Here is a 14,127-nt window from a genome sequence, read left to right as displayed (position 1 = left end):
GAGGTCAGTAAGAGGTTGAATGGTGCCATCATCCAGATTGCGCAGGAGCTTGTTATTTATTTTTTCCTTGCCTGGGGTGGTGTTTCGTGTGAGTGCATGGAGTGCTTGTTGCACCTCAGTGATAGTGATCGGCTTGTCGAGGTCGTAATTGTCGCTCCCGCTGTAGGTTGGAGGTTGTCCTTGTGCGGGTTCGAAATCACTTATGTACCGCGCCCGCAACTCCTCCAGGATTTCGTCATCAGAACCCGGATGGTTGTGGAGGATACGTTGGATTGTTTGCTGGCTAACTGACTTGCTTTGTGTGGGGTCAAGAAGATGGCGTAGCAGCGACCATGTTTTGGCAGTGCTAAGATTACCCTGCAACTTGTTGCATAGTTGTTGCCAGTTGTGACGGGTGAGCTCTCCAGCAAAAAATTCCGTGGTTGGCGTGAGTTTCGCTATGCGTAGTTTCAACTTACGGTTATGTTTTTCGCACTTCCATCTCCTAACTTCAACCAGAGGTGAAGACGGTGCGGGTCTACGGCCGGTATGTCTGTGGTGAGTGTGATCTGCTTCGAATGTCTGGCTACGTCTTGGTGGAGCTGTCGTATCCACTGCTCGAGATCCGTAATACGCGTTGAGAAATCATCCGCTCGCTCTTTGCGAAAAGCTGTCCAATCTGTGACTGTGGTCTTTTTTATAGTGTGGCGCGCATGCGTAATGTTCAATGTGATGGCCAGTATGCAGTGGTCACTGCCCAGAGTTTCCTCCGTGTTGTGCCAGGCAGCTTGTTTTTCCCTTTAGTGAGGGTGAGGTCAGGGCATGTATCTCAGTATCTCAGGAGACGCTGTTTCCTAGACGTGTGAGGTATGCGGGGTCTGTGAGGATGGTGAGACGGTGCTGCTGCATTGTGCACCGGAGTGCAGGGCCTTGTGATGTGGCTGCCGTGTAGCCCCATGCCTGGTGAGCCACGTTGAAGTCGCCTACAATCAGCAGACAATTATTTTTGGCTATGCTAATCGCAATAGTGATCAAGTAGTCGAACTCTCCCTGCTTCTACTTGGGTGGGCTGTATACATTCAGTATGAAAAGGCTCTTTCGGCCTTGTTGGAGCGGCGGGATCTCAATTAGGTTGTGATCGACTTCACTGCCGTCTATTGTGTGTTTTGTGGCTGTGAGAGGTTTAGCTGTAAGTGCGGCCACGCGGCTTTCAGGCGTGCTGGTATGTGTGTTATAGCCCCTTTGAGTTGGGTGTGTGCCTGTTTCCTGTAGTGCAATTACGCTTGGTGTCGTTTAGGAGTTACTTATGTACTGTCTCAGTGATCCTTGCTTGCGTTTATAGCTGCGGCAATGCCACTGCCACATTATGAGTGCGTTTTCGTTCCTTTGGTTGGTTTTTCTATTCGTCCTGGCTGACGGGTGGATCGGCAGGGTATCCCTCCTATACTTCCTGCTGTACTAGAGTTCTAACAGTCTTGCGTCGCTGATATTTTGCGAGCCGTGGTTCTTCAATAGCACTTGCCAATTGCTCAATGCTTTCTTGCATTGATAGAAGCTGCCATTGCAGTACATCAACTTTTTCCTCGGCTTGTGCTATTTCTGTCGGTTTTGCTGATTCCGCGAAAATCATGGGTTCAGAATGTTCCGACGATGATGGCATTGAGGGTCCGGTTATTCTTGTGGAATGCTGAGTGGCGGTACGAGTGGCGCATAGTTCCGCAATATGCGTTCGAAGTTTGTTGTTTTCTTCATGAAGGCGTTCGTTTTCTTCTCTGATGGCCTTTAGTTCAGCTAGAATTTGCAGTTGAACATCAGTATTGTGTATGGGTGAAGAATTGTGGGGGGTGGGTGCTGTGTGTACACGTGATGAGAGGGTGTTTTCTTGGTGGACTGTGTGAGAAGGGAAAAGCCATGCTGACCAGCTCACCGCTTGTGATTCCGGTACAGCAGGTCCACTCAGGTTCCGGGTCGCTCCTTGCTGGTTCCGCGAGCAGGAGCGACACCTCGAGCGCGAACACTTCCGTTGCTGGTCTGTACGTGGCCGAGACTGGACGTGGCCGGTCTGTACGTGGCCGAGACGTGGAGCAGTCCCGGCGGCTGGTCCTTTCGGATGCTGAGGATGCCTTCTTCAATCGATCAGGGCCCTCTTTGGAAGCCGTAGGATGAGGCCCCTGGAATAAGGCGCACCGGGGGTGACAGGGGTGGTCCTGAGTGGGGCTCCGTGAACCACACTAGGGGCATACGTTTGCTTCTGGAGTTGGGCATACATTGGTCCGGTGGCCGACTTGGTGGCAGATGCGGCAGAAATGCGTGGTTCGTTGGTATGTGGTTTGCATCGTACTTCACCACTGTAGAATCGCACATAGAAGGGTACAGCCTTGCCAGTGAATTTGATCACTACCGCAGCGGGTTGTCTGAGCATACGGGCGTGTAAGATTTCACGGCCAGGTGCATAGAGCCCGTTAAGGAGGACTTCTGTGGGAGTTCCTGCGGGAATGCAGCGAATGACCGCTTTGACAGAGCTGTCGAGTGCGGCCACGTATGCCGTGACTGCAAATTCTCGATCGCCCAGGTGAATTGTAGTGATGTGACGGATGCTCATAGCTAGCTCTTCGTTTGGTGTGCTAGCAACAGCGGTGTTTTGTGCAGGGTCAATTCTTACAGTAAGGGTCTGTACGTGCTCAGTAGTGGGGTGCTGACATGCCAGCTTGATGCCTTCAGCAACCTGTGGCGTGGTCGAGGTGGCAAGGTTGAGTCCCTCTCGGAGACGGATGATTACCTTGAGGTCGTTTCGAGCCAGCGGTGGGAGTCGGGGTTGTGGAGGACCCGATGGGTGTCGGGGTTGGAAGGGTGGATTGGTGGGAGTCGATGTTTTCTTCCGACCGTACTTAACAGTGAGCCAGTCTCCGCCGGCAGGTTCATCAGGAATTGGGATTTGTGCGTGCTCGAGATTCATCTCGGTGCCATCAGTGGTGGCCATTGGTGCGCCGAACTGGGTCAAGATCTTCGGCTAGACCATACCCGTCTTTCGGCTTAGCTTGGCGGGCGCCTCTTGCGAAGTTCAGAGTCCGGTAATTCGTAGAGCAAGCGACTCACAGTATAGCTTTGGGTGTCCGCGTGTTCCGCTCGACGTAAGGAGTCGATTGAGGCTGGTTGTGGCGGCGTTCACGTCAATTATCCAGGGTCTAGTGATGTAAAGGCGGAACCCATGTGCGGTGCAACCATGCGCAGCCTCTTCTTCTTCCTCAGCTACGGGGAGGCACTAGCAACTGATTTTTATTTTCCCCGATGTTTCATTTATATACCCTCAGGCATGCCAACATTCAGGGATGAGTCACATTAAATCACATTTCCACCTAACACCACTTCTAAAAGCCATATACCAACTAGTCCGTTAGCAGGAGTTAGTAGTGTTCGGTGTGTTGGGTGCTAATTAAACATTAATATATCGGCGTTTTCTCTATGACTACAGGCCTTATATCAAGCGCGCTCTCATGGCAGAAGCAATTGTGTCAACGAATATACACGCATGAAGGTCAAGAACCATTGTTCCTGTGCCCTGCAGTGTGCATGTTATTTTCTTGTTTAGCAAATATTCCGAAACGTTTCTTTTCATTTCTGCCCTTGCAGGACTGTAGGAAGCGCCTGCTAATCACGATATAGCAAGATGACTATATGGTGTGGCCCCACGGTGCTTCATGCATGCGTTGTGCAGTTTTGTCTCACGTACTATCAAGGAGTAAAATGTGCAATTCAATTAGAACCTTTCCAAAAAACACTCATGATCCAAAGCTTTAGACTTCGTGTGCTTTTACAAGCCTATAATTTACGCCACTGTCCCATGGCAACTATAGCTGCCACGTAATTAATTTTGGTGAACACCGTTGAGGGTTTGGGTGGAATTTAAGATATATGCATGCTGGAACACAGAAGATGCGTTCTGATCTGTTGCTGTGCGCGAAAGGAGAGCCCGTTTTTAACTGGACATGGCTGCGGTTGCTTTATGCTATGCCAACTGAACACTTGGCGAAGATTTAGTGATCCTGTACATCACCCTGGTATGTAGCCTATTAAGTAGGGCTACCTTTTTAAAACTTAGATACCCAAAATACCAATAGTTGATATGAAGTTTGTACACAGGGATACGATGCCTCAGAAAGGCTCGCCTGAGGCACCTTATCCCTGTTTACAAACTTTACAACACAGTGTGCTATTCCATCTGTCAGCCCATTTCTTAATAGTTGATATAGACCTGCTGCCGCGCCCCCAGCAGGACCGCTCTGTCTTCAGCGGAACAAGTGCACCGACTACTTATATAGCCGTCACAACGAATACACACGTGGTCTAACACGATGTCGACAAGGGCCTTAAACTAGACTTTTCGTCGCCTGCTCGAAGTGGTCCCTCGTCGGTCCGCGTCGTCGTTTGCTTTTGCTCTTAGGTCGTCGGCAGTGCCCTAGTCAAGGGAATTGGTTGTCGTTCGGCAGGCAGGAACTGCTAGTCTCGCGAATTCTCAGTGCAGGCTACTCAAGGAATAAGGTAATGCGCTCCAGTCGGAAGCGACCCAAGCCCTTTTCGCAGCAAGCAACGCAGTTCACCGCATGCTTAGGCACCATTAAAGGAATGGTTTCACATACTTAAGCCCTTAGTCGCACACTACATAGCAATTTGACTATTCATGTCGCCTTTGCCCACACGTACTGAGTCATTTTTTTGGGATATTTGTTACGATTGCCTATAACACGTCTACACAAACTGCCACTGAGTTTCCGCCATTCTCTGTACGCACAAGGGCCGTAGAGCACACTAGACTCCTTGCTTCCCACCTACCACACCTTTCCTAATGCCTACAACGGTGTCTGATGCGACGAGATACATCGAAGGTTATCGCAAGCTGGCTCGCTCCCTTATAGCCGCAGCTTTTTGTCGCAGGAAGCGGTGACTTCACAATAACCTGTAGACGTAACTTCTTCCAGCTTACTTCCTTGTGTGGTTGAGTACACCACGTCACAGCCTTGGCCACACTTCCCAACGTCTTCTGCGCTAAGAATGTCTATACCACTGGTAGACCACACCTCCCCTGCCAGCTACGTAGCTCGCGAAATAGTCACACCACCGAAGCACCGCAGTAGCGACCCTCTCCATTTCACCCGAGTTAAGCCCTACTGTGACAGTCATTCTACGTAACCCATGAGTCATCAGGACGGCTCAGCGTATCTCCCGAGGCCCATGCAACGAAGACGCGCGTCTGACCTGTTGCTGGGCGCGTGATGAGAGTTAGTGTTTAGCTCCGTGAGTTCAGTGCAATGTTACATCAATAAATCGCTTGACAGGTAGGAGTTATATTCGAGCGGGTGAATTAAATAGAGATAAGTCATTTAGCACTGGGGGCGGGGGGGGGGGGGTCGAGAGCGTTATATACGGACATTAATTATGCCGATACGTTGCCGCGGTCCTTAAGCAACTACACATGACTTAAGACATGAATTTGGAGAAAACGTGGAGCACATACGAGTTGACTGTCGTACCACTGTTGACGCACGTACCAGCCGTCACCTTCATGGACTCCAGGCACGGCATGGTCTGCTAGCTGAGCGTGCGGCGACAATGTATCCACCACCTTCCATGGTTACCACTGAAGAACAGTCCATCATCACTTCCGGACGCCGGATTCAATTCATGGCGGTGATTTGAAGGCGCGACCGATTTTCGTCACCACTTCGGGCGTCTCGCCATTTTCAACGACTGGAACCAAGGGTGCAAGCTCCACAGTGTAGATTTTGCTCTCGAGGATTCAACGACGACGTGGTTCGAGAAACATTATGAGACGTTGATATCGTGAGATAAATTTCGCCGGTAGTTTCTCAATGCCTATTCCAGTGCTCACTGAAAAGAATAAGCCGAATCGGTGTTTCAGGCGAGGGTTCAAAGCCTGAATGAGAGTTCTGCAACTTGTGTGTAAGACATAGCTCTGCTCTTCAGACTCAGTTGTGGACGCATCTGCGACTGAAGAGAAGAAAGTGTGTCACCTAATGTGAGGTGTCAAGCAAGGCGTTTTTGTTGGCCTCATTTGTAACCCGCCGACAATATTCACGGACTTTCTCGCCGAAGCCACAACCATTAAAAAATTGCTTCAACAGCATGCCAGAAAATACATCGACGTCATGGTTGCAAGTAACCTCGCTCCCGTTGCTCTCGGCAACGTCATCAGCACACTAGGGGAGGATATCAAGGCTGTTATCAAAAAAAAAAATTCAGAAGTTGCGGGCAGCCCAGCCACCCGTATTGCAACTTTCCATGGCTGAAATGGTTCGCGCTGAAATCAGGCAGGCTGTCCTAGTTCCTGAACGGTACGAGACGCCACAGCAGCGTCCTGCATTGTACAATACCTCTGCCTTCGCACACCCCACCGAACAAATGGAAGTAGGCTTCATGCATCGCAGCGCGCCGTCCTCTGCTGAAACACGACTGACGAAAAGTGACGTTCGGCGAACACCGGACCACAGATATTTTTTTTATCACTGTGGCGATGCCGAAATTATTTACAGAGCGGGTTCCTAGGGTCAAGTAGGTATCCTTGAGTTCTCTCCAAAAGCACCTCTTTCGCGACTCGTAGAGATGGAGAACTCCGCGAACAGTCGTAGTTCATTCGAGTATCGGCGGCATGAACACTGTTCGTTGTCACCTGGTCGATGCCTGTGCTAAAGCGCAGCCTTCTCTAGTGGCGCTCCGAGGCACCGCTCGCTCAGCCCTGTGGACAGGGAAAACAGAGGCCAGCAAACTCAGCAGGTGAGGTCATTGATATGAAGTGCACTGAAGAGCCTTCGTTAGGACAGCGACGAGAGCAAAATAATCCGGACACACAGTCAGGTACCGCAAGAGAAGTGGTAATGTTTGATATTACAGTAACCGTAGACGAAGAAGAAATAGCACCATTAACCGACACTGGAGCACCTTGGCTAGGAGCACCGACTTAGCTTTTAAGCTAAAGAAAGAAATCTACCAAGTGGAGTGGGGTCACAGGTTCATACCGAAAAAGACCACCTTTTAAATCCCCTGGGCAGATGTACTGCACGAATGAATATTCGCGGCTTTACGTACGTCGGAGATTTTTTTATCCTGCCTAGATGTTTTAGACTAGATTCTTGGTATGGTCTTGTTGCAGGCTAATGGAGTCACCATTAATTTCTGTGAGTTGGTGGTAGCGTTTTCCATAGTGCATGCTATGGAAAGTAGTAATTAGGACAGGCATGACAATGCCTTGCGCATCGTCGACAACAAAAACACGTTACCGCCAAGAAGTAGCGCATTAGTCCTTGTAACCAGGGGTGTATTCAACGAATATGGGGACATCGCCGAGGCAAATACTTGGCTTCTGATCCATCTTGAATTCTCGAGGCATTCTTCAGCTGCCGAGGAAGTGATCGATAGTTCTGTTGGCGAATTTCAACAACGACTTTCAGCGCGTCCTTCAATCACAGGTAGAGCGTACCTCAACGAATTTGCTGACTTCTTCGACATCGATATATCAGAAGTGATATCACCGGGCATGACAACTGCTACCAGCCTGAGCAGCCGCCTTCTCATTCATGCATGCTTGTCGGTGCTACCGAAGCAGCGGCTGTTAGGACACGTGAGCGAAGTCTTTGATTGCTTCTTCACAGAATCCGGTGCAGTGGCACTCCGTTTCGAAACTCCGTATTTTCACGAAGGAGGCAGCATGCGGAGTTCGTCAGTATCCATACCACATGTCGCCAGTGGAACGCAAGGTGATTGAAAGCGAAAATAAAGAAATAGGGAATAAACACGCGATTCACCTTTCGGCTATTCCGTGGGCGTCTTCCGCCATTCTAATAACAAAGGACACCTGCGTCGACTGCAGACGGCTTAACAAAGTCACCAAACGCAATGTTGCCCTCCTGTCACGGATTGACGGTGGAATGGAGTATCTACTTCACTGCCAATTCTTAACCTCGTTAGACCATAAGTGAGGGTACAGGTAGCTTAAAGTCTGCGAGCGTGAACACGAGCACACTGCATTTGTGACTCCTGACAGGCTATGCGAATTTAAAGTCTTCCCATTCGGCCTCTGTGCCGCCCCGACTCACGGAACTGAAGTGGCAGACGTGCCTGGTCTACCTGAATGATGTCACTTTGTTTTTAAGCACGTTTGAGCAACAGATGGTGTGGCTGAAGAGTGTTCCCACTGCTATCAGGAAGAAAAATTTAACGATCAAGCTAGAAATATGACGATTTGGTTTTCCGGGCCTCAAGTTTATCGGTCACGGGAATAGGCCCAGGGCATTCGGTGACACCATAAGGAGTTGGCTGCCACCGCTCAGTTCCAACTACCTCAAGACAAGATGGCTGTTCAGCAATTTTTCAGCCTTGGTTTCTGCTGCCGTAATGTTCTTTTTTTGGAATTCTCAAAATAATTGAATTTCTACCGCGAATAAGACGCCATGACGTTTCTTCGTGTGGAAGAAATAGCAAGAACAGGCGTTTAGAGAGTTACGCAAAGGGGTTGAAGCAGCTCCGGTGCTCGCGAAGTTTGGCAATGCTCCTCAATCTGAAATTTAAAGACGCCAGCGTTGTCAGGCTCGAAGCCATTCTTGTTCAATAGCGAGATGGTACGGAACGCGAAACTGCGTTCCGCGAACTGTCGACCATAAGAAGGAGTGTTTAGTAATCGTTTGGGTCATCAGTAAATTTCAGTTCTCCTGTATGGCCAGCCACTTGAAGTGGCTAGCGACCACCATTTGCTTTGTTGGCTTGCTAATCTCAGGAATCCATCAGACCGCCTCGCTCGTTAGAGCCTCCGCATTTAGGAGTACGAAATTAACGTCGTCGATCGATCTGGATAAAAACATAGCGAAGCTCATTCTCTGGCACGTCCTTTGATTTTGTTGACATCTTTAGACTTTTAACAAAATTTGCTGTTTCTTGATGCGGTTGAATCGTACCGGATGGCTGACCTATAAAATGTCTGAACTATAAACAGAACTTATTCCTATTATTTGGTATCTTCTAGCGGCCGACGAAGTTATTCCACGCTGGCTGCCATGAGAACTGACATCGTATTGCCTGCGGAGCAACCTACTCTGCAAGCGAAACTGAAACGAGTGAAGAAACGTTCCTTACTGCCGTCCTTACAGCAACGCGTGAGGAAGTTTTGTAGGCAGGTCACAACGACCCCTGTGCCGGGCAATTACGTTTCTTCAAAACAATAGCGCATACGCGACCGAAATATTACTCCGAGCACCAATTTTCTTGTGTTGTGCCCTTCGTGAAAGCTTGTCATGACTGTCAGCTGCGTAAACTACCAAACACCAAGTCCGCCGGTCTGCTGCAACCTCTGGACCCACCGACGCGTGCGATGCTCTGCCAGTTGAGCTACCGCGGCGCCGTTTCCCCATCCACTTTCTTGAGTATACTAAGAAAGCGGATCCCACAACCTTCGCCTAATGAAAAGGTTGTGGGATCGTTCCCTACCTGCAGGAACTTGTTTCTTCATCCACTTCAGGTAGTCCACTTTTCATGCCTTCAGGTAGCATGTGTGGATTTATTGACCAGTTGCCTTCACCCAAAAAAGATCACGTTAGCGTGACGCCGGCGTCAGAAAGGATGTTCCACATCCACCGCCAAGGTTTCTGAGTGGTGGCGGTGGCGGACACTCCCAGGGTTCTACTAGGAAACATAAGCACCCAAAAAAGTGGATGGGTAAATGGCGCCTTGGTATCTGAATTGGTAGAGCATCGCACACGTAACGCAATGGTTGTGGGATCGTTACCTGCCTGCGGGAACTTGTTTCTTCATCCACTTTAGGTACTCCACTTCTCATGTCTTCAGGTAGCATGTGTGGGTTTATTGACCGGTTGCCTTCACCCCAAAATTTCACGTTCTCATGACGCCTGCGCCAGAAAAGATGTTTTCCATCCACCGCCAAGGTTTGTGAGTGGTGGCGGTGGCGGACGCTCCCAGGGTTCTACTAGAAAACATAAGTACCCAAGAAAGTGGATGCGGAAACGGCGTCGCGGTATCTGAATTGGTAGAGCATCGCACACATAATGCAATGGTTGTGGGATCGTTCCCTACCTGCGGGAAGTTGTTTCTTCATTCACTTCAGGTAGTCCACTTCTCATGCCTTCAGGTAGCATGTGTGGGTTTATTGACCGGTTGCCTTCACCCAAAAAGTTCATGTTCTCATGACGCCTGCGTCAGAAAGGATGTTTTCTATCCACCGCCAAGGTTTGTGAGTGTTGGCGGTGGCGGACACTCTCAGGGTTCTACTAGGAAACATAAGTACCCAAGAAAGTGGATGCGGAAACGGTGTCGCGGTATCTGAAGTGGTAGAGCATCGCACACGTAGTGCAATGGTTGTGGGATCGTTCCCTGCCTGCGGGAACTTGTTTCTTCATTCACTTCAGGTAGTCCACTTCTCATGCCTTCAGGTAGCATGTGTGGGTTTATTGACCGGTTGCCTTCACCCAAAAAGTTGACGTTCTCATGACGCCTGTGTCAGAAAGGATGCTTTCCATCCACCGCGAAGGTTTGTGAGTGGTGGCGGTGGCGGACACTCCCAGGGTTCTACTAGGAAACATAAGTACCCAAGAAAGTGGATGCGGAAACGGTGTCGCGGTATCTGAATTGGTAGAGCATCGCACACGTAGTGCAATGGTTGTGGGATCGTTCCCTGCCTGCGGGAACTTGTTTCTTCATTCACTTCAGGTAGTCCACTTCTCATGCCTTCAGGCAGCATGTGTGGGTTTATTGACCGGTTGCCTTCACCCACAAAGATCACGTTCTCGTGACGCCTGCGTCAGAAAGGATGTTCTCCATCCACCGCCAAGGTTTGTGAGTGGTGGCGTTGACAGACACTGCCAGTGTTCTACTAGGAAACATACATACCCAAGAAAGTGGATGCGGAAATGGCACCACGGTATCTGAATTGGTAGAGCATCGCACACGTAATGCGAAGGTTGTCGGATCGTTCGCCACCTGCGGCAGGTAATTTTGTCACCCGCTTTCATTCCGATAAATTTATCATTTTTTATTTTATTTATTAGGCACAAATAATCTTTCTTATGTTGTCCTTGGTGACAGTGGTCTTTGGCCTCCTATGATATGAGTTTATCGTTCATGTCTCTTTATTATACTCAGGCTCTTGAAGGCATTTATTTGCTGCAGTGATAGTTTTATGTAGCGTTTGTTGTTCGACTGCCTAATTTCATCAAGGATGGAGCCGTTAAACAACACATTCGTAACGGTATAAATGAGGGGAGTATGCATATACGCCGGTCTTTCATGTGTGGATCCACTCGAGCGGCATCAACGCCAGCGCAGATCGGTTGCAGAAGAATATGGATGCCTCCACGAGGTACATTATTTCGCCGTCGCGGACGCACGCGTCCTGCAATTTGGTTGCGCGATAACCCCTCGCGCTTCTATCGCAATCTTTGAATAGGCTTTTACAACTATACGCCGCTGACTACCACGAAAATTCGAGATAGCGCCAAATAAACATGATCGCTTAGAAATGTGCAGTTTCTTTCATAAAGCGACGCATTGAAATACATAACGTTATGCTCGAGCTACTCGGACAGCGTTTCCACGATACGTGGGGTCGATGCTTTGGCGCATGTCCCTTGGAACCCGGGAAACTGCTCCGCTGCAGCGAGAATATGCATCAACATAACTTGCCTATATGTAGCGTGTATAGGCATTTCAGGCGAAAGGCTAAAGGCCAACTACCTGGCGAAGCCCACAATCCTATGGACATGGACCTCCCTCTCTCCCCCCGGCCTCTTCCCTTTCTTGAAAAGGCAAACAAAATTAGTTCCTTCATTCATAGACGTTTGAAATAGCACAGCAGCAACACAAAAATCAGCGCTATTTTTAAGCCTGGCACAGATAAATTAGGCTATTCGCGGCGCTGTCCTAGGGAGGACCACCGCCAGTGGCCCTCAGGCGTCACATCGTAGCTGCAAGAGGTGAGACCATGTCGTGTCAATTTTGCATGCACACAGCTGTTCAGCAGGAATGCTAATTTGCGCAATGCTCACAATGCGTACCAGCACAGGAAAGCTTAGCCCTGCACTCCCTCCGCTGTTTGCCAGTGGACTGCATTGGGACGGCGTGTGCACTTGAGCTTTGTCCTTTTTGCAGCCAAACGCACTTCACGCTCATCGTGACTTTCTAAGACGCTACGCGCAAAAGACAAGAGCGCCGCCGTTGATAACGCGACAGCACGATGGTGGGATGACAGCGTCCGCTGAGTGAACGAGCTCTTAGTGTCCACATGATTTTTATAACGAATATGAGTGCCAATTGGGAAGTGAATACTACTCAGGTACTTGTTTTAATCTCTTCGTGCAATATACTCATGATTTTCATAAGACTCTAAACGGGGAAAACGGGTTTTTGACATTAAAAAAACGTTCCTGCGACGTTGCTCATCGTGAACGCTGGTTACGCTCAAGCGCTTGGAAGCCACGAACATTCACAAAGAACACTGCGTCATGGCAGTACAAAGGGAAAGGGCGTGGACGCGGCGATTGTCTTCACCTGCACGCGCATTCCTTCTCCATCAATCGCTTCTTTCGCGGCTTCAAAAGTGATCTCACAGATTTCACAGAGGGTTCATCTGTGCTTACCCGTAAAAATAAGTTTCGGTGCAGAAGGTCTGCAAGGTTTGCAAAAACTATATGTTCGGGTAATGTTCAGCTGGGTTCAGCACGGGGACGGTAATTCGTAGGTGAATGTTTGTTGCCGTTGGTGCTGCAGAATTTCTCATATTTGATGTGAAAACGTAGGAGCCAGTTCGTGAACTGATGGCTCACCAGCAACGTTCGCTCATGTCCGTCATGTGCACAGGTTCAGTAATAAAGGACCTTCTGGTGTATTCATCACTTCCAGGTGCCCATTACTCCAAAGGAAACTGCGAAATGTAACACCAGTAAATCGGTGGTCGACTGCGAGGGTACCAAGGCCCCCTCCCACCGTGAATTTACGCCACAAATAGCAGCAGTCAAAGCAGGTGCGGAAATATTCCAGTCTGCTAATGACGAGTGCTATCAAAGCGAAGGTTACAATCCCGCATTGGACCTAAAGACCGTCTTTTTCGATAGGATCGACTTCCAGACGAAGCGCTCCCACAAACCCATGGTTGTAAGTACAGGTTTTCTAACACACAACCAAGAATATCCGTAGAGGCAGTTGAGATTTGTACACGTATTTTCCCCCCTATTCGGTTTCACGACCACAAAGTGCGTTAGCGCGCTTTGGAGAACTAGGAGAAGGATTTAGCTGAGAGCTATCTTTGAATTTCGTATTCAAGTGCACGTAATATGTAGAAATCCCCTTTTGGAACAGTCGCTCCAGCGATTTGAACAATATTTATGGCGTTTGAGAGAGGAAGCAAAATTAGGGTGACTAAAACATCTATATATAGCTTCATATGTTCTTAATGTTGCCAATAACTGCTGTCTTTCAAAACAATCGAAGTGTGTTGAAGTGTACATTTCTCTCAGTCTAGGCAGAAAACAGATCGCTGTTCTGTAAACAGTGCCTGTTCATCGCAAGTGAACACATTTTATATTAGCTTACAGTTCACGTGAAACAGGTACTAGGCTTATGAACATTTTGCGAAAGTCCAACCTACACATTAGCGTTATAAGTTCTGTGGGTAACGTTATAAACTTGTGTGCTTTAGATTTGTGAAGCGGACGTTCGACAAGTGGCGGGGCAGTTATGTTATTTCGCGGGCTCTATTTCAGGTTTGGATATAACTTTAGTGCAACATGTATAAGCAGAACGCTGGATCGGAAAATTTTCAAGTTGCTCAACAACTTTCTCATAAACACGTTTGCTCTTTATAGTAGTTTCGAACCGCGCTTATGCAATGTTGCAGCAATTCCTTTTTAATATTTATAGCACTTACTCGAGACCAGTAAGGGAAATTGCTGAACAGCAAAATGAAAAAAGAAAGATACTATAATACGTAACAGAGAAATCAAGCGGCGTTCCAACCAGCGCAGCAAAGTAATCATGAACACGTGGTGACTATCGCTAAGTGTAGACATAAACAACATTAGGCAGACAGCGAGCACCTCCGCTTAACTCTCTCGCTACCGCCCCCAGAGAAAGCGA

The 14,127-nt window shown here is 48.7% G+C and overlaps 1 protein-coding gene across 3 annotated transcripts in view; it reads left to right on the top strand.

The window, feature by feature from the left end:
- Window positions 1-14,127, top strand: part of LOC135907512 (calcium-activated chloride channel regulator 1-like) — a 135,788-nt gene that overhangs the window by 67,676 nt on the left and 53,985 nt on the right. For 2 of the 3 annotated variants that reach the window (XM_070520900.1, XM_070520902.1), the window contains one exon: window positions 12,895-13,146. The exons of the other annotated variant lie outside the window; for it this stretch is intronic. In XM_070520900.1, the coding sequence (XP_070377001.1) occupies window positions 12,895-13,146 (252 nt within the window). The remainder of the gene's footprint in view (window positions 1-12,894; window positions 13,147-14,127) is intronic. 3 annotated transcript variants of the gene reach the window in all.

The sequence above is a fragment of the Dermacentor albipictus genome, chromosome 6 (genome assembly GCF_038994185.2).
Source record: "Dermacentor albipictus isolate Rhodes 1998 colony chromosome 6, USDA_Dalb.pri_finalv2, whole genome shotgun sequence".
Taxonomy (NCBI): domain Eukaryota; kingdom Metazoa; phylum Arthropoda; class Arachnida; order Ixodida; family Ixodidae; genus Dermacentor; species Dermacentor albipictus.
Note: the sequence above shows the minus strand (reverse complement) of the source record. Positions and strands in the feature narration are given on the sequence as shown.